General features: G+C 42.7%; 3 protein-coding genes across 4 annotated transcripts in view; 1 reads left to right on the forward strand and 2 right to left on the reverse strand.

Annotated features, from left to right (window-relative positions):
- The window catches only part of LOC117773272 (spectrin beta chain, non-erythrocytic 1-like), a 750,817-nt gene that overhangs the window by 540,617 nt on the left and 182,993 nt on the right, over window positions 1-27,207 (reverse strand). The window lies entirely within an intron of this gene.
- Window positions 1-27,207, reverse strand: part of si:ch211-14c7.2 — a 432,059-nt gene that overhangs the window by 180,397 nt on the left and 224,455 nt on the right. The gene's annotated exons all lie outside the window — the stretch shown is intronic.
- On the forward strand, window positions 220-14,320 carry zc3h4 (zinc finger CCCH-type containing 4). 2 transcript variants are annotated; one of them, XM_034605052.1, is made up of 14 exons: window positions 220-511; window positions 4,874-5,186; window positions 5,323-5,430; window positions 5,617-5,818; window positions 6,353-6,546; window positions 6,979-7,111; window positions 7,240-7,370; window positions 7,462-7,575; window positions 7,914-8,025; window positions 8,192-8,301; window positions 8,697-9,157; window positions 9,374-9,696; window positions 9,813-10,058; window positions 10,324-14,320. In XM_034605052.1, the coding sequence occupies exons 1-14, from the start codon at window positions 432-434 to the stop codon at window positions 12,018-12,020; spliced, it is 4,224 nt and encodes a 1,407-aa protein (XP_034460943.1). In that variant the 5' UTR covers window positions 220-431; the 3' UTR covers window positions 12,021-14,320. The 2 variants fall into 2 exon arrangements, with proteins under 2 accessions (XP_034460943.1, XP_034460944.1); XM_034605053.1 differs by having other exon boundaries at window positions 7,015-7,111; window positions 10,324-13,377.

Here is a 27,207-nt window from a genome sequence, read left to right on the forward strand (position 1 = left end):
TGTATTGTGTCGAGTGTTTAACTAATTAAACTGTGATTATTGAAAAGGTCCGGGAGGCACCTGCGAGTCAAACTCGGGGGCTCGTTTCCACCCGGCGACTCTCACATTCGGTAATTTCCGTGAGACGCGCACACACACACGTAATCGCTCTGATGTCACGCTCGGAGGAAAACGCCCCCTTTCTCCTTGGAGAAGACCGACGGCCATTTTACGTTCACCAGTCGTCATTTCACATCGCTACAGTAGGACGGAGAGCGTCAGGACTCACTTTCATCATATTTCTATGACAACTGTAGTGGAGAGAATTTGCCTACAATGAACTGAAACTCTTCCTGAAATCAAAATCCAGTAGATCCTAGTGAAGTGACGCATAAGCCAGTGATTTCAAGTGTCGAGTTGTAATTTTTTGCACCTCAATGTAGCTAGAGGAAATGGCTGTGGAAAGCATGACTGTGCATCCAAACTCCCCAACTACCAACCACGAACACAACAGTCTCCTGACTGACGAAAGGTCGAGTAATTCTACAATCATATTGAAATGAAATTATTTATTTGTCCTGTGCTTTTACACAAAAAGCCCGGAGTTTCTTTTTCCTTTTTTTTCTGTCAGAGGGATTAAATCCACCTTTTCTTGGAAAACGAGTGCAGAGGTAAAGAACGCCATGTTGACACGACAACGCCAACTGGGAGGCCACATAGCAACTGGGAGAACGTTATTCCCCGTCTTTTTATTACGTGTCCACAATCCACGGTCAATCGACTCGAGACAACGTGACCAGAGACAAAAAGACGCGAGTGAAACCCGCCGACCACCCCGCCGCCATTCTTCACTTCAACGATTAGAAAAAGCATCGGTTGAAAAACTTGCCCACATTTAAAAAGACCCATCGACTCAATTTAGCGTCGGTTCACGCGTGTTGTTTGTGCGGGGACGGTAACGAAAGTCCCGCAGGTGCGACGCATACAAGCGGTTGTTTTTATTGCTAACGCGGGCCTACTCTTTAGGCTAACTTAGCAACATTAGCTCGTTAGCTAGTGCTACTGTTGGCAAGAGAGTGAGGGTGGCTAAGCTAATGGCTAATGGTTTGTGTGAATGGTAATCTGCTAATTATCCGCGTTTCCACTCAATGCATAATCTAAATAATATAGCGTGTATAACGGCATCACACCAGTTTGGGTAATGGGAATTAGCCGATACGTTAGAATCCATTCGGTCATTCGGTGTACACGGTGACGCTATGGCGAAATAACTTGGCTCAATGGTGTCCACCTACTTAAAATGTGTACTCGCCGACATTTTACTCGTTAATAATACTCGTATTGAAACTTATTTCGCTCCTGAATGCTTTTACATTGAAGGAGTTTCTTCCCCTAAACTCTTACTTGTTGCTTAATTTGAGAATATTTGACTTTGTAGAGATGCCGATTAACCAGTTTTATTGTGCGGCGAGTCTCGTTTGATAATCTTCTCGACGCGTTTGTGTTGTTTGTTGCTCATTTGTCTAATATATCCCTTTTTTTCTAGTCGTGCCCTCACTGACTCGTCCCAAACATCCACAAAAGTCCCCAAAAAAGTGCAAAACGTCTGCAAAGCATCCCAGAAGTGTGTTTCAAGTCAAACACAAAGTTCCCTTTTTCCACAGTGTCCCAGTTGGCAAAGTTTCAGTGTGTTAACCAGTTGACCCCCACGCCCCACAGACCCCACTAGTGTCCCTTAAAGGCTAGGGATAAAAACTTTTTTGAGTGTGGAGACAACCTGTCACAGTAAGTATTCCCCATTTTAATCGTGGCCCTTTTGCTTACAGAATTGATGAAGCTATGGATTCTTCCACTAAGTTAATAATGTACCATAATGCATGGTAAAGCCTTTGATTCAGTCGTCTGTAGAAGATGAGAATGATGGTGTGCTCTGTTGAACTGTCAGATCTTCCCACAGTTGTCTGTTAGTATGGTGTGTTCAGAGATGTTCTAGTATTGAGGAGTGTTAATGGACTGAAACTTGTTTATCATGGTGTACATGGATGGCAGATACTGCACAGACCTGTGTTGCACTTAGTTTTCAGCAGTTCTTTGGTTCTTGTCTTGAATGTGATGAATAATCAGAAACTCATGAAGGTGGTAACAATGATTCCTCTCTGCAGGTCTGTTAAGCAAAGGTTTATGTCTGTGGACTTTATGAAGTGTCACATTTACACTGAGCCGACTTGTTGATTTCTAGACTGTGCTAGTGTGCATTTTATCTTTTCTCTAAACTGGTACATTGTTGGCAGCAGCCGATGTGTGTTTAGTATCTCGACAGGCCAGAGGCCATCAGCTTCTGTCCATAGTGAATCCAAGCTGCGCCCTATTCACCACAACCAGCTTTCATAATATAACCAAATCCCTTTGCAATGAGATACACAGGGTCAGCAGAGTATTCCTTGTGTCCCATAGGTCTTAATGAAAAAACTGGCTTTGTATCACGAGCAGTGATTTGACTGTTGAGATGATTCACCTGAGTTTGTGGTCTTTGGATTTAAAGGTGACTGCTGGTGCAGAATATAGAACCTGTTAGAGGAGGTACAAAGTTAATAGACTTATTTAATCGTGTTAGATAATTTTTAAGGAAAAACACTGGGGTTGTTGTATTGAACACTGTGTAATCTGTATATATTTGTATTTTTTTACCTACTTTGCCCAGAAGAAAAATGCTAAAAATAATGGGGAAAGTTATTTTGGCTTTTGTTTGAGAGCAAAATATAATTTAGTTGTTTGGAATGTGCTCTGTAACAAACAGCGGATAACTTTTATACATGGAGCAACTGAAGTTTTTATAATAACAATAATGAGCCTTTTCTAAAAAACTGAATATCTACATAACTTGGCTTTTGGTTCTGAGCTTGAGTGACTTTTACTCAGCGAAGTTTTCCAGATAGCTTTCTTCTTGAAGCATGTCCCTGATAGTGCATGTTGTACTTCTAGATAAAGACAAATACATTTTTAAGTGCTTTTAATGATGATTTGACTTGAAGTCTTGAAGTTGTTTACTTAGCATCAGTTTTCATTGATTTGTTCCAGTAATGAAATAAGCTCATTTCTAAATGCACTGGTTACTTCTCTCTGAATTGATCTCTGTAAAAGTGTGTTGCTCAGTTGCTGAACACAGGTTATTAAGGCTGATTACTTTGCTCTCCCCGGAGGAAGCTTGCATGCTGAGGATGTGGTGTCGTGCAGTGAACACGTACAGTGCAGCTGACATTGAGCGTCAGAGCCAGTTGACTGTACCAACCACCTGTCATGTTCACATGACCCGGGCCTCTCTGCTGGGCTTCTGCAGTCTCTTCAGACTTGAGCCTGCTTTGGGTGTGGTCCCTTGGGGCAGAAGCCAGGACCTAAATACGGAGTGATTAATACTTGGTGGCTTCATTTTTACTAAAAGTTAACTCCTGTTTTAGCTTGTGCCATAAATCGTACAGTTTTCATCCTGGAAACTTCTGGAAAACTCTACTTTTGGTACCTGGAGCTTTTTAAAAACCTCATCCCAAACCCTACCAACAACTTCCTGCACCCCCCACTCGCTGCAGGAGTAGGCCTTTGTCATGTGATTCATATCAAACAGGATCTCATGGTTTGGTCAAACTGCTGCTTGGGTGGATCAGTTGACCACTGCCCAAGGACATCAGTAGTTCATTGTCCATCCCTCACGCAGTGTCATAGAATTGGGATCCAATCAGCCATGGGCATTTTGGGGGATTGACCTTTTGTGTGTGCGTACGTGTGTGCCCCACACTGGATGGGTTGTATATTCACACCATTTTGTTGTGTGTTAAATACAAACTTAAATGTTCTAGTTTGCATTAAATGAACATGAAGCAGCGGCACGTGCACATGCATGTATTTTGACTTGCCAGTGGATGTATTGACTTGTTGTGTGGCAGCTTGTTTGGCTGACTTTCAGGTGTGTAGGCTGGGCTGAAGTTTAAAGTATCACCACACTGGAGGTTGTTTTTGATTTCGAAACAATATACATTTGGCATATCCAGAAAGTTCTGGATTCACCTGAGATACATGATGAGCAGTCAGTGTTATTCCTTGGCTCACTGTAGGTATTCTTCATGTGCACCTTTTGAAGTGATGCATATGTAAAGTATTGACATCTGTGAAGTTTTTTTTACCTGTAGTTTTATCAGAAATACATCTGTGAGAAATACGGATTCAGTAAATACACCTGGCAGAATCACAGGGATGTACAAATATACAATTTTGCATTTTATGTGCACTTTATTGTGACTTCAGCAACTGTCCCAACAGTGTGTATCTTCAATACACATCCCAGTAGAAAGGTTAAGTATCAGAAATGTCCACAGAAAGTTAAATGTACCGCAAGGAAATAAATTATTTATCACAGGTTTCAACCAATTTTGAACTATTAACATTATCAGCTATTATTTTACATTATTTGTCTTGCTGTTATAATATTTCCAACCTGTGTGATGCATTATATGTGTATTATACCTCAGTGAACCAGCTCGCTATTAAATGTTAAGATGTTTCTTGATTCATCTTTTGAAAACTTATTTAAACATTAATAAACTCTTGGTTCACTCACAAAACCTGTGTTTGAAATGCTGGTAAATTATTCAGCAATAGACAGTAGACTTGATGATGTTGATTTTTTGCGATCTCTACCAACCCTCTGTGCTCGTTTTCCTACCTTTTTATCCACGACCTCTGAAAACAAATCACAAAATGTTGATTTTATTTCTTCCTGGTTTCTTTCATGTTTTACATTTACTACATAATGATGTCCTAAAACTTCAGAGCAGGCTGCTAGAGTCGGCCACACCGAGAAGATGAGATGTATAATATCTCTCCATGTTCTTTTCATATGCAGGCCAGAGGATGGAGAACTGGAGGAAGGTGAGCTGGAAGATGATGGGGGAGAAGTTGAGGTGGAGGATATAGGTGGAGGTGCACCTGCAGCAGCAGGAGGAGGAGGCGGCGGAGATGGGGGTGATGAAGCAGGTGGAGGAGGTGAGGCAGGAGGGGAAGGGGCTGTGGAGAAGCCTCGGCAAAGTAAGGAGCGCCACGCCAGTAGCGAATCTGACGAAGAGCGATCGCACCGTCGCAAGAGGAAGAGGAAGAAAGAGAGGGAGCGAGAAAGGGAGAAGAGGAGGGCTAAGAAGAAGCGCAAATCCAAACACAAAGTGAGAACTCAAACCACTGAACGAAAAAATATCCCAATCCAGTTTTCCGCATTGTACTTGTCTTATCTAAGAAATATGAACCTTTGTGTCGCTTACATTCTCTCAATATCTCTGCGGTTGGCTCTCTGTCTTTCAGCGTCATGCATCCTCTGATGATGACCACTCAGACCTCAGTGAGGACTCAGACTACAGTCCCAGTGAGAAGAGGAAGTACAGAGAGTACAGTCCTCAGTACCCCCCTCCTGTAAGTCAAAGGGCAAGCATTGTCCATACTAACGTTCAAATCCTGCCAATTTTATCTAAATCCAATAACGGAGTATTCCAAAGGTCTACATCAGACAGAAAAGTATTTCAACAGTCTTGATTTGTCAATATTCAATTATTATTTTTGTGGAAAGTAAAATCACCTAATATGTATAACTTTCTTAAGACTCATGGAGGCTACAGTGGCTCAAAGAAGGGCAGCTACATGAAGATGGAAAAGCCGACCTACGGAGGCTACGAGGAATATGAAGAAGAGAACTATGAGGGAGAGGAAGAAGAGGAAATAGGGGAAGAAGACTATGACGACTTCACAAAGGAACTCAACCAGTACCGCAAGGCTAAGGAGGGAGGAGGTGGTCGCGGACGAGGTGGGTCCATGATTGTCTGGTTAAGCTTTTGGAATTTAATATTAGACCTGTTGTGCCACAGATTAAGCTCAATGCTAAATATGTTGGTCATTTGCTCAAATGAGATTTGATTCATTACTCATTGACACTGAATACAACTGATAAAACTAGAATACTTCAGACCTTAGACGACACCATAGACCCGACGGGGTGATGTCCACTTTCTTTTTGTAGACTACATTTATACAAATCTGACCATTTATTTTTGTGTAACCTTATACTTTGGAAGTATTTAATATTTTTAAGAAAAGGTTACTAGGTTTTTATTGACCTTCAGGAAAGTAAACAAGGTTTGTGCCACTATGGGACAAAAGCGTAGTAATGTAGTCATCACCACGTGCTTGCTTTTATCTTTAATTCTGATCTGTTGTTGTTAGACAAGGAGCTTATTTGTTAAAACTTTCAATCCAAATTCCATAGATACATTACTGACTGTCTCTTTTGACTCTGTAGCTCACTCTCGTTTCATTTCTCTTTGTCTGCGTGTCTCTGCAGGGGGCAGAGGTCGTATGAGAGGCCTGAGAGGCCGTGGAGGAATGAGGGGAGGAAGGAGGGGTAGAGGAGGAGGAGGAGGCGGCGGCGGCGGCAGCAGAGGAAGAGGAGGAGGTGGAGGTGGTGGAGGAGGAGGACGAGGTGTAAAGATGGGAGGAGACAATGATGAAGGAGATGGCTATGGAGAAGAGATGGAGGTGAGGTTTTGAACTCAGAATTACTCATGTTTATTTACTTTGGTCACAATTCTGGGAACAAGTTGTTGCTTTGTTTTGTTTGCTGTATTATATATATATTTACACAGTTGTTAAAATATATTTCACATGTAATCAGAAGTAAACAAATACCAGCACTCACTCTTTAGCACAGACAAAATCCTGCTGGTGGTCATTATAAGAAAAGTAAAAATTGTCCTATTAATGGATTCATAGGTCAAATAGTTTGGGTGTCTCTTAGTATTTCTGTGTTCTAGTTTCCCAAAACAAACCAAACCACTTTTTACTTTAGGCAAAGGATCGATCTAAACAGTTTTTTACCAACTTTATATACCAGCTACCGCAATTTCACAGAACCTTAAGTCTTGCTTAAATGACATTTGTAATTTACAAAATAAATTGCTTTATATCAAGAATCAAACCAGTGGCACCTTTCAACTGTCCTCGCAGTATGGAGAAGATGATTATGACAACATGGGGGATGAAGACTATGATGACTACTCAAAAGAATTCAATCCGTACAAGAAGTCCAAAGACAGAGGCAGAGGTGGGTTTCCAGGTATTTGTGTGTGTTGTTTTTCATCCAGCTTCTCCGGCTGTAATAATGATGCACAGGGTGTCTTACAAACCTGTGTCTGCCAGTGTTAAATTTCTCCTCTCTACTTTCTGCACCAGGAGGTAAAGGAGGCCGTGGGCGAGGCAGGGGTAAAGGAGGACGGGGAATGATCAGAGGAGGAAAAGGTCGAAACAGAGGGAGAGGGAGAGGTGACATGGGGAATGATGACGACAACGACATGGACAATGGGGTAAGGTTTCTATAGTTGTTATTCAGCCCAAATTGAGTGGATATCGAATCAGAAACAGATGGCATGTAATTGTTGGTTTGTATATTTTTAGGATGGATGTGGAGGTGATGGTCCTGGATTAGGACGGAGGAATCTGAATGACAAACACCAGGATAAGAAAGGAAAGGCCATCTGCAAGTACTACATTGAGGGGAGATGCACCTGGGTAAGATCACATTCATGTTTGCTATTTTGACTCAGAAAGTTGTACGTTGATAGAATCATATGTTGTGATTTCAGTTTGGTGGCAACTTATATTTATCATGTTCTTACTACATTTCTGTTATTTTCATACCTGAAGCCTCAGATCCTCGGGCTGTGCAATGCTGATAAACTATATTGATGATGTTGTTAGCATCAGTAACCCTTGGAACACCATAATATATTTAATAATGGGCAAAATATTGTTTGTTTGTTTATTTGAACCTTCTGGTCTCTAGATGTGTCTTCAAATTTTGGCCCCCGGACAAACCGATTTAATTATGTCCTTTTTTGAACCATCAGGGGGACCACTGCAACTTCAGCCATGACATAGAACTGCCGAAGAAGAAGGAGCTGTGCAAGTTCTACATTACTGGATTCTGTGCTCGAGCTGACCACTGCCCTTACATGCATGATATCCTTCACAGAGAGACTATTAGCACAAGGGAGTCTTGGTACATTGTTGAGTGCTTGCGAGTTCTGTCAAAGGAAAATGTTTCTGAATAGATTTGACTTAATTGAAAGCCTGATATGTTTGGCAGAATATTTTTGAAAGTATTTCTCCTTGACTCCCATCCTACGTGAATTCCCCTGTAAGCTGTTCCACACCACAGGTAACTGTGTCAATGGCGACGAGTGTATGTTTTCACATGATGCCCTCAGTGACGACACTCAGGAGCTGCTTAATAAGGTAAGATCTAAGGCCTTATCGTTAAGGCACATACCCAAAACATGTCATGTAACATGCCTTGGTTTCTTGACTTTATCTAGATCCTCAACTGTAAAAATAATACAAAAGATATTTTAATTAAACCCAAACAATATAGGACCCTCTAACCCCGCAGGTTATTTGTTTCGCCATTTTCTGTGCTCTTTGAAATTTAGTTTATTTAGTTTATAAAGTTTATTTGTTCAAGTTATTCAGTGGTCTAAAGTACAATGAATACAGCTTTTGTGTTTATACAATTTACAAAGTTATTTCTTAAGCAGAAACCTTGTGTGTTTTCATAAATACTTTTTCTTAAATACCTTTAGAAACAGTTCAGAAACATTTATCAGTGGATTCTTTGTGACGTTCTTTTCCAGATGCTGGCAGAGGATGCCGAGGCAGGAGCTGAGGACGAGAAGGAGGTGGAGGAACTCAAGAAGCAGGGGATCAATCCTCTCCCCAAACCCCCTCCTGGAGTGGGCCTCCTCCCCACACCTCCTCGGCCTGTTCCTATAGACTCAAACACAGGGCCTGGGGATTTTTCTGGGCCACCACCCGGAGACTTTGGGGGTCTTCCTGGACCTAACCAAGGACCCCCAGGACCAGTACCGGGACAAGGGCCTGTCCCTATGCCCAATCCCTGTGCTGGTCCCCCTGTCCTTTGCCCTGATGGAAATCCTTTCCAGGGCATGCCCATGAATCCTAACATCCCTCCGCCCCACATGGGCCCCCCACCTCCCTGTTCTGGAGGGGGAGGTGGTGGAGGGAAGAAAATCCCCTCATTGTTCGAGATTAAAGTTCAGCCGACGGGACAGCTGGCTCATAAACTGGCTGTCAGGTAAGAGATCAAAAACTAAACATTTATAAACTCTAGTACTAACCTTTATTCAAGGGTATTGTTTGTAATTATAGACCCTGACTAGACAGACAGGACATGGACCCACGTACAATTTCTGCAGATTACAACCCTATCAGACCCAGTAACTGTTCATTCAGCTGTGGAAAATAAACAAATGTAATTATTCCTGATTCCAAGTTCTCCCTCTTATATCAGGAGCCAGACTCCCAGTGGCAGCCAGGGTCAGACCACAACACCTGGACCTCAAGGGGCCCCTGGCACCAGCCCAATCTGCTTTCCTGCCCCTCCAGGCATGATGTCCCCTGACATGCAGAACATGGGCCCCAACCTCGGGATGAACCAAGGGCCCCCCAACATGGGCCCCGGTGGACCGCCCATGATGGGAGGATTTCCATCTGGTGACGGTCCTCCATTCGGCGGTCCTATGCCCCCAGGTCCGCCTCAGGGTGGAGGAAACTACTACCATAACTTCCTCAATCAGCAGGAGGGTAGGCCAATGGAGGGAGTGATCCAAGAAGGTGTGTAATTAATTACTTTAAGAGTAATTATTTTGAATGTTATTGAATATTTTTCAGGTGATGGCAGCAAAGATACTTTTTTTCTACTATTTAATACAATCGCTGTTCCTTCTCAGGTGACAACTTTCAGGGTTTCTCTGGCATGGACGAGAGAGGAGGAGGGACATTTGGTAACCAGTCAGGTGGTCAAGATGGCTCCGCTAATGGAACGTCAGCCAATCAGGGAGGGATTTCTGTTCCTGACTTTCTGCCTCCAGCACAACGTGTCCTGTTTATGAGGATCCAACAGAAGCAGCAGGAAGAAGAGGAACGAGCCCGCAGAATGGCAGAGGGAGGAGCAGAGAAGAGTAGAGACGCTGAAGGTAGAGGAAAATCATCTGCTCCACCTCTGTGTAAAATATATCTGTTATCTGAGTTGTCATCTTTCCCCTTAATGCTTTTGTGATTTCTCTTAAGATTTTACGTTATCATAATTATAATAGTAATCTGTCTTTCATGGGTAAGACCCTGTATTTAGTCTTTAAAGATTTTTTCAATGTTAATCAGTAGTATCTGCTGTAAAGTGTTATTTTGTTTCAGACTCTCACAGTTAACACCAATACAAACATGTCTGTCATCCCTTTCTAGGTGATTCAGGGAACTGGTACTCCAGTGAGGATGAGGATGGCGGTAGTAGCGTGACCTCAATCTTGAAGACACTCCGTCAGCAGACCCAGGCTCCTCAAAAATCTGAAGGCCCCCCGAGTGACCCCCGCCTGCAGAAGACCTCCCCTGCCCACCCTCCGGCTCGCCCAGCAGACCCCCGCTTGTTCCGGGACCCACGCCTGGCGCGTAATGCAGATTCTTCCTCTGACTCCTCCCACTCCGTGCCCCCTCCATCTGCCGCCGGACCGCCTGCAGACCCCAGGTTAGCTCGACTGACTGCTGCTGCCTCAACTGGATCCACATCCCACTCACCACCAACCACTAAACAAGAGCCTCCTCTGGTCTACAAGCCCCCCCCACTTACGACCCCAGCAGTGGAAGAGGAGGAGACAGAGCGGGTTCTACGGGACAAGCCAGTACCGATTCCTCTGGACCCACTCATGGGTATGGCTCTAAGGGATCCGCGCTCTCAACTACAGCAGTTCAGCCACATCAAGAAGGATATTGTTCTCCACATGCCAGCTTTTTCTAAAACCATCACTTGGTCACCTGAAGATCTCCTTCCAATCCCTATCCCCAAGCAGGACCTCCTGCCTCTTCCACCAGGCATCCCTCCTGTGTCCTCTCTGGACCCCCGTCTGTCCCGTGCTCAGCAGCAACTCCACACATCGCTTCCTCACTCACAGCCTCCTCCTGTACAGTCTCCTCCCTCCTCGGACCCACCTGCTTCCTCCTCCTCCGGCTCCTCCATCCCAGACTTTGAGCTCCTGTCTCGCATCTTGAAAACGGTCAACTCCAGCCCATCGCAGAACTCCTCCCCTCCTCTCTTACCCACCTCTTCTGCCCCGATGTCAATGCTGAGTCCAGCTCCCACCATGCCTCTTGCGCCTCCTGAGAAGCCTGCTGACCCCCGTGTGGCTCGTAAGGCCCTGTCAGACCCGCGCCTGCAGCCCCAGAAGTCAGCACTGAAGCAGCCTCCAGAACCCACACCAGCTCCTGTCTCATCTACAACTCCAGCAACAACATCTAGCTCACCTCCCCCTACCACTGCCCCCTATGATCCCAGGCTGCTTTCTTCAGGTGGGGCAGGGCGCAGTGTGGGGGCTGGGGCAGCAGGGGGAGCCAATGTGCTGAGCAACATCAGTCTGTATGACCCAAGGACTAACAAACCAGCCAGCCCTGGTACTAGCAGTGGCTCTAACAACTCTCCCAGCTCAGCCAACACAGATTCCAAACTCAGTGACACCACAACGGCTAAACCCAAGTCCAAGGAGCCCCTTTTTGTTCGGAAGTCTGCGTTGGACCAACCAGAGCCAGAGAAAAGTGGAGAACAAGGGACAGATAGATACAATAGTTATAATAGGCCCCGGCCAAAGCCTGCACCATCGCCTAACTCCACGTCCCAGGGAGCGCCCACTGCAGCCGGTGCTGCTGCAACCGGAGGTCAGGGTGCTCCTGGAGCTGCTGCAGACCAGGGGCCTGCAGGCGTCCACAACCTACCAGTGTCCTCTCTCTTTGGCGGATTGAAACAGGCAACCAAGCCTGGTGGTGGGACTGGTAGCCCTTTCGGAGGTAACAGCCCGGCGCAGCCCGACCAAGCGGCCATAGACAAGGAAAACGCCTCACTGAAAGACGTTTTCAAAGGCTTTGACCCCACAGCCTCACCCTTCTGCCAGTGACCTTTTGACCCTGGAACCATAAAAGCATCACGTGGTTGGCCTCTTTTAACATTTTGGACACTGAGCAAATTAGTGAAAAGAAGAGAGAAGCGCACTGAGGCATCTGCCTGTAAGACTGGTTGAGACAAATGTTGAACAAACTGATGTTGTTATCGTGTACACACAGAAATGCTTTATCACAGCGCAGATTCAGATTCTATAAAAGACTCTTGGGAGGGGTTTAAAAGTGAATCTCTAAATCTCTATTTTAAACAAAGTTATTGATGTATAAATAAATGTATTCATCTCAATGCTTAATGAAAATAGTTATTCAGACAGCAGCAAATACACATTTATATCTCATTTCATTATTCCCTTTCCATTTCAGTTCTTCAGCTTCATTTTTTGCAAATCTTCTAATCTATGAACTGTTTGATATACTTGTCTGTATATTGGGCAGTTGAAGTTGGCAGTTGAAGTTGGCAGTGCTCCTGGCAGTTTGCTTCTCAGATTTAGTTTTGTTGTTATTAAAAACAGCACTGAGGCAACTCCTCAAGTCCTGTTGCTGAAACATTGTTCGCTACATCACTGCCTTTGCATTTACTGTCCTCTTTATTCCTTTTAGAAACTGTTGTCAAACGCAAGCTTATATTTTGTCAGTTTGATTCACCATGTCACATTTTCTGCAGAAACGCTCGCTACTAAGTACTTAAACTTAAATCTATATTCTGCTTGATTTTTTTTTTTTTAGTATTTATTTTTCTACTTCTTTGCACTGTCGGTTTATGTCCTCTGAGGGTTGTATTAATATTTTTAATGTCTGTATCTCCTCCAGCTGTTCATACACGGTTTCATATCAGGTATTTAGCTCTTGCCCCAAAACAAGCAACTTTGGTGTTTAAAGGAAGTGACCTGTGACCTTTCAGCACTGCCTCTCTACCCCACTACACCACTGTTGTCCGTTCCCTCCACCTTCATTTACTTTTCCTATTTAATTAGTGAAATCGAAGAGTATGCAGTTCATAGGTATAAGCTTCTGTGGCTTTAAGGTAGCGGACATGGACATAAGGTTTAGCTTCTCAGACTTCAGACGTACACATCATCCTGTACCTCCCCATCTTTGCTGGCTGATGGTTAGCCAAGTCTTCAGTGACGTTGTAGGGACATTAAACAATTTTCTGTTTTATTTTTCCTCTTTGCTGAAAAGATAATGTCGTCCAAAGGCTCCACCTGTAATAACAGAGCCTTGGTGTGTTTTCACCTTGATCAGAATAGGACACTTTGATTCGCTAATTCTAAAATCATTTAGTTTTAACTTTTCGTTGTTAATGATGGAAAGAAATCCCACAGGGCGTGCTGCACATTTCTGAAGGGTTGGGGAAAAAAATTGCAGCATTTCAGCGTAAATTTACAAGCTATTGGCTCCAGTGGTTAGTGACAATGTGACAATCACAAACTAGACTTGGACCTAAAATCCAATGAATGCATGAATCTTGCATTCATCTGCAGGTGCTCGCTCTTCTGTCGGTCTGAACAGTTAACACAACTCAACATGTTTTCTCTCAGACTTGCAGTAGAAGTGCACGCTTCATGGTGGAAATGTTCAAAGTTAGGATGAGTGATTTAATCTTAACTCCTGAACTTCCCTGACTAGTTTCTGCCTTATACCATAAACCGTTTAAGTCAGACGAGAGTGCAGCATCTGAATCAGGGTGAGGTTAAGTTACATTTTTTTGCCTGATGAGCCACAGATTTCATCGTCGGGCTTGTCTGAAAATCAAAAAGTCACACTATAGCGGAGCAGTAAGAAGATTTTGACTTCTTGAAGGAAAAGATTGTGCAACAGCTGTCGGGATCGTCGTCGACTGTCTTGTGTATAAATGTTGATCATTTTAATTTATTTTTTTTATACTGGTAAATATACTTCCTCACTTGTCGTTTTTGAACTGAATCGTTTTATATGTCAGGATAATGAAAGTACCACTCACCTCAGTGGGATGCAGGCAACCTGCCACAGTGTGAAGAGAGGATTTTTTTTTTATTTGGTTTTGACTCAAACTAACAATATATTCACTATTGGCTCTTTCCTCCCCGGCTCATCAGGAAGCCTCTTAGGCGGCTGAGTGTATAACAAGTGTGAAAGTTATCGTTGATTTGATATTTTATTGCTTTGTTGTTTTGTAAATTTCATGTTTTTTTTTCTTGCAATGTAAATTTGACCAGTATCCTGTCTTTGGAGGAGTGGAGTTTTCTAACTGTACACTGTAGGTGAGGTTGTCAAAGTATTTAAATAAAGTTGATACATGATCAACCAGTTATAATTATGCGTTCAGCCATTTTCTTTGCCTCAGTTTCATTTGAGCAGTTTATTTCTGACATGATTTGAAAGATTGATAAACCTTTAAGGAACTTGGTTTATGACCTGGAGTGATTGGCTTCACTTTTGGAGCTGTCATGTCGTCCATCTTTATTTACAGTCTGGTTGATGCCAGTGTGGCTATGAATCAAGTTAATTTCATGTTTTTCTTTTAGGACCCGTTAATGATGTAAATACATTTCATCTTAATGGCTAAAATAAAAATGTTAGTTTTCTGAAGACAAGACTTGCAAAGAAACCTCAAATGCTTATTTTAAGCTATGATTTTCAGCTGCTTAGAGAACCAGACGGGTGGGGTTTCGTAAATCAGGAAGGTTCAGGCTGTGGTCACTGAAATGACCTTTGTTGTTCTTTGTTCTTTTGCCCTGTCTGTCTGCTTCCCTGTTAAATGAAGAATTATTTAAAAACGCCCTTTGACCCAGAATCCTAAAATCCCTTTATTTTTCACACGAAGGCGAGTCACCCTTTCCGACATTGTCCCTTTCTATCTTTAGGACGGCAGTGATTGAAGCTGCGCGGCTCTTGGCTCTGCCTCGGTGGATTTGGATCAGCACCCCAGCAGCACACAGCCTGTTTCCTTGTTCACTTCGATCCTGCAGTGAGTCACTTCCTGTTCCCCTCCCATCCTGCAACACTGGCTCCAGGAAGACACATCATTCCTCCAGTACCTCAAAGGTTTCCTATCACAGACACACACACACACACACACACACACAGTGAGCTGCCAGTTTGTTGGGTACACTTATCTTGCTGCATGTTGTCCCTCTTTTACAAGTTACAACCTACGCTCATTTAGAATTTTCCAAACCTCAACTGAACATGAACTGATGTTGACTAATTGACGAACCACCACAGTAACGTGAAACACACTAAAACCTGTTGAAGGTAGAATTTGTTGGGTGCTCATGCATATACATTTAGTGTAGAGACTCAAATGTGTGATTTGTCAGGTGATCTGTAGAGTGACACAAGCTGAGGTGAGCTGATCAGCAGGCTGGGGTTTTGTATGAATCATTTTCTGTCTCACAGACGTCTCGGAGCCAGGTGGATTCCTGAACCGTGCAACCATGTGTGTCACATGAGCGTCACATGAGCAACAGCTTCACAGTGATTGCCAAACAAAGGAGCCAGACTTCAGGATTCTGTACATAAGCAAATTAAACAAGTGTAACACATTAAACTGTTTCAATTTTATTTGTATAATGCCAAATCATAATATACATAAGTGATGTTGAATTTGTTTTCATTGTAACTTTGAGCAGATTTTTCTTCATAATGTATTCTTGAGTGTTTTTACCCAAATAAATGTCATAAATAAAAGTCATATTGAAATAATTAAAAACACGGATATATGTATAAACGCACATCATATACACGTGATCACATGATGATGTGGTGCAGTGGTTTAGAACTCTTACTGGGCCTGTTCAGCGTTTCACCTCTGTTTTTTTCCGGGAGTTCCCTGAACTAACAAGTTGTGTGTTCACCGTATCTTTTATCAGTAATCTGCTTACCTCCCTGTTCAGGAAGCTCCCTGTGGTAAGTGTGTATATATAGAAGATCTGATCCTCTTAGGGGAAGGTTTTGGATTGGATTTGGAGATTGACGGCCTGTTGGCTGCAGTACTGCTCTTGCACGTGTGGGGGCGCTGTGTATGTGAATGCCAGTGTTGATGACTGGGCTGAACCTCAGTCTCCATTCAAACGATGTGTTTTGTCTCTCTGCTTGTTTGAGTCCAGGGAATCTCTGCTTTATAAATGTCATAATACGTAGATATGCCCACATGCTGCACTAAACAGAGCGGAGGACACCGGGGTTAAATGATTAATGGGCATTTATTCTACTTATTTAATACCTTCTTTACTCAAAAACAAATTAAATGGCATTGAACAGCTCAGTTTGTCACCGGCATCAAAAAAGTGAAGCACACATTCTTTTCCTGTGATAGTTTTCATTCCCCGGTGTCCACACCCTTCAGTGTGTCTGTCTGAGTGTAGCTTGTTCTAACATCTCCAGATAACAGTGTCTGTTAAATTCCTTCCTCTGATTCCCTTATTGTCTTTTTCTGTTGGGAGATAGTCGAGCATTAAACTGCTTTGTGGTAAAATCCACTCGTAGGTCAAAAATACACCTGATGTTGCGTTTGTGCTGCACGATATCACAGAGTTCTGCCTGTCTCAGCTCTATAATCAGTTTTATCTTCCTTTTAAGGAGTCGAGGAGGAACTGTATGTCCTGGAGCTGACATTTTAACAGATACAACTTCAAGTACATCACCGTGTTATGACTTGTTGTTCTATCAGGAGGACGTTTGTTCATGTCACTGGGGGGGGTGACCTCAAATGTCCACTTCTGAGTCAAATAACCAAATTAGTTTCTGAACTATGGGCATATCTGACTGATTTACCTCTACCAAGGCCCAACAGTCATCATATGAGACCACATTTCAATTCACTAGATACACACTTTTATTTGTATCTTCACCAAATTGATGCACACGGATCTGCACCAAAACTAAATGGGTTCTTCCCTCTCTCTTTCCACCAATGTCTCATGTTTATCTATTCAGGAGTTTTTTTGCATAATCCTGCTTAAAAACTAACAAACCAACAAACAGACAGAGCTGAAAACACAACCCCCCCCCCCCCCCCCCCCCCCCCCCCCGCCCCCTTGGAGGAGGAAATTAATCCTTAGATATTTATGATGAAACTGTCAGTTGGACTGAGCTGATGAAAACAAACATACAAAAACATAGTAAGCATTCGAGACAAACTTACACAACCAAAAAAAGGCACAAAATTGATTCTGAAATCAATAAACGTTTGTTTGGGTAGAACTTTGGGATTAATCCAGTTACACAAAATGATTTCTACAACCCAAACTCTACAATTATTTAAACTAAATGGAATCTTCTTTTATCTTCATTTTCCAAATCAAACCTTTAACTTATCTAATGATATGAGTGTCATTCCTACAATAGATTTTACAACACTCTTCTTAACTTGGGGGTGTTAATAAAGAATAAACAGCTGATATTTGTTTGGTTATGGTCAGAAAACCTGAAGTTAAATCAGGACTATCATTTCAGTCGCAGCCTTCAGCAAACGTCTCCAGTTGGAGGCAACAAAAGGATTTTAATGTATTCAACCTGTGCTGTTACAGTCTCAATGGTATTGGAATTCTCTCCCTGTAAACATCTCCTTGTTTTCATGTCTTCTTTCTCTGGAGTGATTCATGACTGGTTGATAACAAAACCTCCGTCTGTCTGCAAAACACCTCAGGGTCATCAGCTGTTCTCTTCAGGGGAAAAGAAGACTTTTTAAATTCCACCATGCAAATCATGACAAATATTTAACTTGAGTTTAACAGATGCATTAGTGATTGATATTTCTGATCGGCACCTAAAAAAGCAGCTTATTCATGGAGCACAAATCTACAACATATCAGTCAATTCTCTGCTGCGGCTCCACTTTCTGCTTTAAAGTGATTTTTACTCTCGATTCTACGGATCTGATCTTGAGCTGCTACTTGTTCTGCCTTCTTCTACTGTTCAATATCCACCCAGCTGTTTCTTCACACTACATAAAATCCATTCTGTGAGAGTATGTGGAATATTCAGTTTGACTAACTCGGGGCGTCATGTCATAGTTTCACAGAACCTCCCACGACACTGGAACAAATGATTTTTTTCTCACTGCATGAGACGCTGATAGAGAAACGACTGGACAATGTTCACCTCGACCTTCAGCCGCCGAGTTCCTGATGAATAGATCGGCAGTCTGAGGTTGAGATGAACAAACTTATCTCACTGTGTTGGTATTTATCTGCTCAACATGTGAAAGGGGCCTTTGTGGCATCCACATGCTGGAAGTGACTGTGTGTGTGTGTGTGTGTGTGTGTGTGTGTGTGTGTGTGTGTGTGTGTGTGTGTGTGTGACTGTGCGTGTGTGTGTGTTCGTTCAGATCTACTGCATACAATTGAGTACTTGTGACATCACATGTACAGTATGGCTGCATGTGTGTGCGTGTGTATTCCCATAGATCTACTTTATACAATTGAGTATTTGTGACGTCACATGAATGACTGCGTGTGTGTGTGTACTTGTGTACTTGTGAGCCAGGGCTAATTTCATTCACAGTAAGTATCATCTCAGATCAGTCTTTTCCCTTTAAACCAGCATCTAGTGTAATTCAACACTAAAATACACACAGTCTAGTGATGACAGCACAAAGCCTTTTTGTTTCCTGATATTTCATCATGTCAGTTTTATTAGTGTGCTCTGTCTTTGAGGTTAGCTCACTAACTAATGATGAGAACCATGTAGATGGACAACATGGCTCCCAAAAGTGAAGCCAATCTGTCTTGATCGCCCCCTGGTGACTGGCTCCAGAATATGTCATAAACCCTGCCTCTTCCATGTTAGTGGAAGGGACGTTTACATCTTTATTTACAGTCTAGTAACAAAAACTCTGCTCTGTTGTTAGTTATGTCTGTTGTGACGCTTCCTTCTGCTGATACTATAACTTGGAGAGTTATTCTCTGACTCTGTAGTTCACACCAGCTCCTCAGAGCTTTATAGAGTCTTTAACTCACTGGTTTGGTTTTCAAGCCCACAGCTTTGGTTATGGTTCATTCTAACAGCTCTCATCAGGCAGCTGCTTTCAGCCAAAGCGCTCAGAAAAACTCACATTTTCAACACCCACACAGTTGGAGACCAGCTGGTGAACATAGTGTCCATCCTCTGCAGGGATAACAATGTTTCTCCCACCACTTTGTGATGCTGAGGATCTGGGATTGTCAAATCTGCTGCTCCCAAGAGACCGAGGCACACACACTTCCTGTTCCATGTTCCCATCCAGCCATTACCGCTGTCATCTTGGGAAGACACCATCTTTCCTTCCCTTTCCTTTCCTTTTTTCTTGTCCCCCCTCCCTCTCTTTCTGTTTGTGCGGGGGTTACTGCAGGTCAGGTTCTTGTGCTTCTCTTGAGGCTTGATCACTCTAATGCTTCAAAACAAATTCTTTCCATATCTCCTCCTGTTCTCCTCCTCATGCTCCACATTGGTCGGAGCGGGACACACCCATTTCTCCTCCACGATGAATCACTTCGCGAACAAACTAAACAATGCCGAGCTTTCCTGTCATAGGGAAGAGAACATTATATTCTCAGTCCCGCTGCAGCCAGCCTGTCTGTCTATCGGCTGAAAGTCCTCACACCTCCAACTGTTTCCTTTGTACGATGATAATCATCCTTGAATTGAAAGTTAATGTTATATTTTCATGGCCGTGAACTAGAGAAACCTAAGAAAATCTGTAAACATTCTTTCTCTGTTTCTGTTGTTGCATCACTTGGTTTTGATAGTGATAATTAATCTTGTGTAGCTTGTTTTTGCTGTGATGTTGTTCTTTGGTTATGTAAGCTCAGTTTATTAAACATGTGGTGGGTGTATTTCCTGAGGTTTTATGAGGTTGTGGAGCTGAAGTTCATGCTGTGCCTGCAGCACATTAAGTTTTTAATCCAAATCCTGTAATCTGTTACAAATGCTCTGAATTAATGCCTTCGTGTTTAGAAATGATTCTAATACATGTTATTAGGAAGAACTGCATATCTATCCAATCACCCTGTCATGTTGGAGCAGTGCAATGCATCCTTCCACCGGGTCAGGAGCTTCAGTTAATGTTCATATCAAAGATCAGGATGGTGACAGAATAAGATCTCAGTGACTTTGCAGGCTCACATTGAGTGAGCGGCGATTCTGTGGATGGAAACAACTTGTTGATGTCAGAGGTCATACTGGTTGGAACTGATAGAAAAGTAACCCTGGTGGTGGTGTGAGGTTGTGGGGGATGACGTTTTGCTTGCGTTGAGCCTTAATACCAATGAATTATGGTTTGAATTCCACGGTCTATCTAAGTTATGATGCCACAGCCACAGTTTACCATCTTCTAATGGTTTCAGCAGGATAACGCTTCACGTCACAAATGAATCATCATCTCAAGCTGGTTTCATGTGAATCCAAAAGAGCATCTTTGGGGTTTGGTAGAACAGGAGATTGGCGGCTTGAATGTGCAGCTGAAAAATATACAGTATCATGCTTCATGCAACATGGAGCAGAATCTCAAAAGAGGAATCTTGTGGTATCATGCCATGAAGAACTGGAGCTGGGAGTAATGGGAAGAGCTGGAAAACCTTACTTGTGTGTTCTTACCTCTGCAATCATACTGGAATTAATCTAAACAAGCTATGTTATATAATGTTAAATAGAGGTGTCTTCCCAGCTGGTGTGTCCCTGGAGGAAGAGCAGGTCATCCACTAATCACAGGGGGGATTTGTGGGTTTGATTTCCTCCTGCGTCCGTAAGCAAAACACTGAACTCCTTATTCCTGCAGATGAAAATCCTTTTAGATAAAAATGTTATATAAATGCAGCCATTTAGCATTTGTTTAAAAAAGAATTGAAGATTTCAACTTGAGCCCATATCTACTTTAATCAGCTCATTCAATTGTTTTAGGGTTAATATTAAACTTTATTTAGAGGTCTCTGCCATCTATAACATCTCTGCAGCCATTTTTTTCTTTTGTTGAAACAGTGGTTCTTGGAACCAGTTGAGAGACGTTGTAGTTGTCGGAAATTCCACATAACACTGACTCAGGATTACAACTAAGAGGCTGACGTAATATTTTATTCCCACTCAAGTGCTTGTGATTCCAGTGTAAATAATATGACGTGAATGTTGGATTATCCCCGAGACCAGGATGGCCTGGAACAGCTGAATCATCCCCCACACGACAACAGAAGAAGAGAAAACTCCAAAGATTTGATTATTTATCACCTGGTCACTGATGATGAATATCAGTTAACTTCTGTCTGGAGCAGAACACAAACCTAGTAAAAACATTTGTAAAAGCCTGTCTGGAAAGAACCAGAGGGGATAAGAAACATCTAAAGGCTCTAAACTTACTTCAGACTAAGACTCACACACAGAAGTCTCGGTTCTATGAAACGCAGGCAAACTATTTCAAATGACGTCGACACAATATGTGGTTGTGAGTCTGTCCGTCAGGCATCGTCATCCTCCGTTCCCAGAGACGCCAACATCAACATCTTAACTTCCTGTTGTGGAGCAGAACGATCCAAACCACAGGACAAATTTAAAACTGACCATGGCTGGCATGTGCCCAAACACACACACACACACACACACACACACACACACACACACACACACACACACACACACACACACACACACACACACACACACACACACACACACACACACACACACACACACACACACATACATACATACATACATACATACATATGCACAGGACTTTGGACTCATCTCTCTTGTGTGTTGTTTGAAAGTATTTTATTCTCTGTGTCACACACACAGACACAGACAGACACACAAACATCCTTGTACCATACATCTACTTTAACCTTTTACCTTGTGGGTCCCCACGAAGCTGTTGCTCCCGGTTCTGGACCCTCACTCATGGTTTTAAACTGTCTCAACGAGCTTAAACACACACATATGCACACAAATACACCTCAGTCCAACTGGAACCTTCCCAGAATCAACGAGGCATGAGTTGGATGTTTGTTTGTCTTAGTGTTCAACCGTTAAGGTTCCCAGGTCTAGAATGTCAATCACACACACGTGTGTAAACACATATGTTTGCACTGTAAACCATACGACAGTCCCTATAGCCCCCGTCCCCGATATCAACATGAAACAAATTGACCTTGATGCCTGAAACACAAGTGTTGAAGGGAAAGTTCAACGTTTTCAGAAATATATTTCTTCGTATTCTTTCTGAGAGTCAGATGAGAATGGCGTCCATCCGGTCGCTTCCCTTCCTCTCTTTCTCTGCCGTTGTCTATTTTGGTGTGTTTGTTCCAGGCGGGCAGGGACCCTCCGGATGACCCCTGAGCCTTGAGGAAGGAGAGAGGGGGGAGACGCAGGGAGACCATATCGGAGTGGGGAGGAGTGAAGGAGAGGATTGTGGGAACGGAAGGAGGCCAGAGAGGAGGGAGGATCAGCCCTGGATCAGGGAGGGAGGGAGAGAGAGAGAGAGAGAGAGAGAGAGAGAGAGAGAGAGAGGTTAAATAAGTTGATGTTGTGAATTTCTGTGTGTGAGTGTGAGAGAGAGACGTTGTTTGCATAACCTTTGTGTAACACACATTCATTTATACGACTGCATGTATGTAATAGCACTCTGCAGTTCCTCCGTGAAGTGTTTATGTTAATTGTTCCGTATTTCGAGTCCGACTTTGACACATTTACGATGTCCTGTGTTATTTTGCCCTCGGCCCTCTTACATCATTCATTGTTTTGCTTTCCATTGCCGTTCACTCTCTGGAAAGTGCTGCAGGAAAAACATGGAGCCGCTCTGCATTTACACTCTCGGTCTGTAATGACGCCCAGTAGCAGTTGGGCCACTGTGAATTTCCCTCGGGGGTCAAAACCGAAAGCTGTGAAAGCTGTGATGGTTGTTGTCGTGGCTAATTTGATCCATGTCAACAAATGAAAAAGCGTTCTGGTGTTGAAGTGGAAAAACAAAACTGATCGTGTTACAAAGGTAGAATAAAACAGCTTCTGTCCGGTTCCTGACTTCTATAGCTCATTTCCCACAGTGCTTTGAAGTATGAATGACATGTCTGTCAAAATGTCTGGTTGGACTTTCGGACAACGCTTGACTGCTGATGTCGCTACAAACTTTACCATGTTTACCATTTCAGTTTTTCATGGTGATATTTTCTAATTACCTCAAAACACAAATGCAGTTGAGGCTGGATGATAATGGTTTTGCATTTATTATCATAAACTAAATTGGAAAATTTAAATAATGATGGCACTTTATGGACAACTCTTATTAAGAACGAGAGACATGAAGTTCTACAGCATAGACTGTAAATAAAGATGGACATGTCTCAACTTCCGGCCATTTTCTAAAAATGAAGCCAAAATATTTTGGATATGAATGCTGCCATCTTGTACCGATGACATCATTTCAGTAGTAATCATTGTGTAGTAGCGAGTTCCCTCCGATACACGCTCATCTGATCACAACTCAGTCGCACCTGTCAATCATGAAATTTCACCATTTTTTAGAACTACCTAAAATGACAGAAGACATCTTTGACAAACTTTTTTTTTAAACTTGACTTTAATTTATAGTTTGGACCATGTCCCATCTCTTAACATGGAGGAGGTGGGGTTTAAGACCTATGCTGCAGCTACGTTTCACTCAAAACTACAGATGGTGGCGCTAGAGGGAAAGTCAGGGGCTCACCGAAGGTTGTAGGATTCATCTTCTAACGCTGATCTATCCAATAGTTGTTGAAAGACTCAATTTGATCAATGCAAATCATTGGGTCTTATACAATAACGTTTGAATTTCACTCTACGATCTCATATAGAAGTTCAGTTTTAATTCAGCTGGTGGACACTGGGATTACTGTTGGATTAAAGTTAACAGAGAGATGCTTTAATGTTCCTCAGATGTAGGAAAACAGCTGGAAACCACTTCTCTCTGAGGTCATCGCTCCCTGAGCCTCTTTTCTGGTTTCCTCCTTCTCTCCCTCTTGCTGCTGTTATTTGTGAATCTCTGTGGCCAAACACAAGCTGTAAACACGACCAACAGGCTTGTTAAAAGTATTTTTCCTCTTCTCCTTTTCTGGATTTGTTCTTGTTTTCTCCTCATCCTCCTTCCTTCTCTTTCTCTTTGGTCTTTTTCGCCTCTCGTTTCCTTCAGTCGATCGCCCCCGAGGCTCTACAGCTCTAAATGGAAACACATGGAGGGTCACTTACTGACAGATTCCCAGAATTCCTGGCGATGAGGTCACGCAGTGTCTCAGTTGTATACTGATCCTGACTCTGGTTGCTCAGAGGTGGAAATATAACCTCGTGCTGACCAGGAACCACTGCAGGCTCCATGTTGGGCCATGTGGGTCAGGACTATTCAGGTCAAACCATATAAGATGATTTATTAAAACAACAATTTTAGGATTTATCTTTAAGAGCTTTAGAGCAATAATCCAGATAACGACACATTCGGACAACGACACTGAAACTGCTCCTAAAATAAGCTCAAATAAAATCTGAAACAGAGACAAGATAGGAAATCCTTCAAAATCCATCGACCGCCATTTAAAGGTTCAAACTAAATGCAAGCCAATGTAATATGAGCTAAATATAACTGAACTATGGGAAAATATATCTGATGATGCACAAACCACTAGAATGTCTCATACCAATATAAATCACAATATCTTCAAATATTGCAATATTGCCATTTACTATGAAAAATTGCCGTACAGGGAAAATTCAGGAGTCATTAAGTTTGAAACCAAGTTTTCATCAGCAGGTGACTAAACTTTTCAGGAAGTGACTCAACCACTGAGGTTTTTCCAGATCTTCCTGAACTCTTTTATTGTGAAATCTATGAGACTGCAAGTGTCATGGGATGGATTAATTCCACCTGGCTGAGCGAGCCTGTTGCATAATCACCTGACACTGAGAGAGGAGGGATTGGCTCCGGCTGTCGCTCTGTTTGCCAGCTTCAGTTCACAGCATCAGCATTTTGCCATATTTACAAAGAATAATCTTTTTCCTTCTTCCTGTATTTCTGTTCCTTCTTCTTTTTCCTTCGCTGAACAACCTGAATAGAGATATTTTTGTACTTTGAATCTAGTTTTTCTTCCCACCTTCGCACGTCTTCCTCTTCTTTTCGCCCTCAAACTGCTTTTATAGCTTTGACAGACCTCACATTGGTCCTCCGCCCCCCCGCTCTGTGTCTGAGAGCTGGAGAAACACCAAACTCTCTGGGGGTCTTAGCATGGGGGCGACACCTGGGGGGCTGCATGGAGCCCTGCCACGGGGCCTCCATGCAGTGTGTGTGTGTGTTAGAGATATTATTGTGGTCTCATGGATCCTCATGTGGACCCACCCCATACTGCCCTGATTACATCTTGATTCACTTAGGTGATGTCATATCTGTGTGTGTTAGTGTGTGTCTGTATGTGTGATGTAACACATCTTTCAGAGAATTGGTGTAATTCTCTGCTTATCTAGTTTACACATTCCAGTCGGCTTCAAACGCTCAGAGAGTGAGAGCGATTCAGAGAGTGAGACAGATAAAGAGTGTGTGTGTTCTCTCTGCAGCGTTTGTGATTCTCCTGGAAACGTTCGTCTGCACCAGGGACCCCGACGAGAGGTCGAGATTCCAGCAGCACTTGGAGTTTAGAGAAAAAAAGAGACAAACACAGGAAAAGTCTGGAGAGCTTTCAACTGCTCGGACTTTTCCTCTTCTCCGTGAAGTTGTGACAGAAATATCTTTCCCCTCAAACCCGAAACCCTAACAGTAACATTAAGTGTTGTTTGGAGGTCTTTCTGCTTGTGTGCAGTTTTATTGAGTGATGCTGCTTCAGCGGAAAAGACGCCCATGTGTCTTTCTTTGCCGACCAGCACAAATCACACACCAGTGGACGAGCAGAGAGGGAATGGGTTTAATTTGCCTTGCAGGCATCCTGCAGGAGCTGTAAACAAGATGTGTCTGCAGTCTGACCTGCGAACAGCCAACGTCTGCATTCTCCATTTGTTAAATCCTCATTAACTCTCTGTAATTATGCTCAGAGCCAATCCTGCCGGGGCCACCAGAATCCAAACTTAACGCTCCAGCAGGTCTCGACTGAGCCAGCAGTAAAAATCTGAGAGCCCATTTAAATGTCTAATTATTCCTCAGAGTGTAGAGACTTTATAAGTCTGTGGAGAAAACAAGGTCCCAGATACTGCACCAGAGGCTGCAGGCAGATACATGACCCTTCCATTCATGTTAGTTCTTCTCCCATGGATGTTTTAAATATCGCTGAATGCACTTAATGTTTTTTATTGTCAGATCTGTGCCTGCTCCTGTTTATCTGTTTTTAAACCTGTCACTGGTGTGTGAACCAGTAAACCCAGTGGTTTCTGTCTGCTGATTATCAAATCCCAGGCCCTGCCTGTCTGCCACAGCCAGAGATCAACACTAAGACAGCTCTCTGATTGCCTGGATCCAGTGGTCAGGAATCATGACTTACTGGTTTCACCTGCAGGGCTGGAGCAGCACATCATACTTTTAACAATTCAATAATCCTAAAAACAATAAATCTGGTTATGATCTACAAGTGGACAGAAGCTGATCCACATGTTAACCTTTGAGACGTCCTGGCGTCCGTTACATCCTGATACTATTTCTCACCCTTTGACCTTTTATAGCTTCACACCTGTTGATCAGACGGACAGATGTTCTCCATGATCGTGATCATCGTCAATTCATTTGTCTTTAATGGGGAATTTATCAATAATATCTTCTCTCTCTATCAGAGCTTATCTTAATGGTTTGATCAGTCGTCTCAAACCACTGACTTAAAAACAAGAAACAACCAGTAAGACCAGTTTATTTGATAAACATCCAGGGCTCTGCTGTGTGGAATGAGTGGGACAGGAAGCCTGTATTTATTCCTTTCAAAATAAATCCCAACTTCTTTGTATCTGAAAAAAAAATAATGACACACATGAAATAATATTGTTTTCTTTTTCAGTGTTGGTAGAAAATAAGCCACTTCTTAACCTTTTCACTCTTTAAAATTTAATTTTGAAAAGAAAGGGGCTGATACCAAACAAAACAGTGAATTTACCTTAAATCTAATTGTCTTGTTATCTGTTAATATATATAAGTCATATTTTACTCAAAGACTGTTCAATATGGCAGAAAACGTGGGAAAAACAGGGGAAACGAAGGTTTGATTATTTTAATTCATTATTTTATTATTTTTCTGTTTC

Source organism: Hippoglossus hippoglossus, chromosome 13 (assembly GCF_009819705.1).
Source record: "Hippoglossus hippoglossus isolate fHipHip1 chromosome 13, fHipHip1.pri, whole genome shotgun sequence".
In the NCBI taxonomy this organism is placed as follows: domain Eukaryota; kingdom Metazoa; phylum Chordata; class Actinopteri; order Pleuronectiformes; family Pleuronectidae; genus Hippoglossus; species Hippoglossus hippoglossus.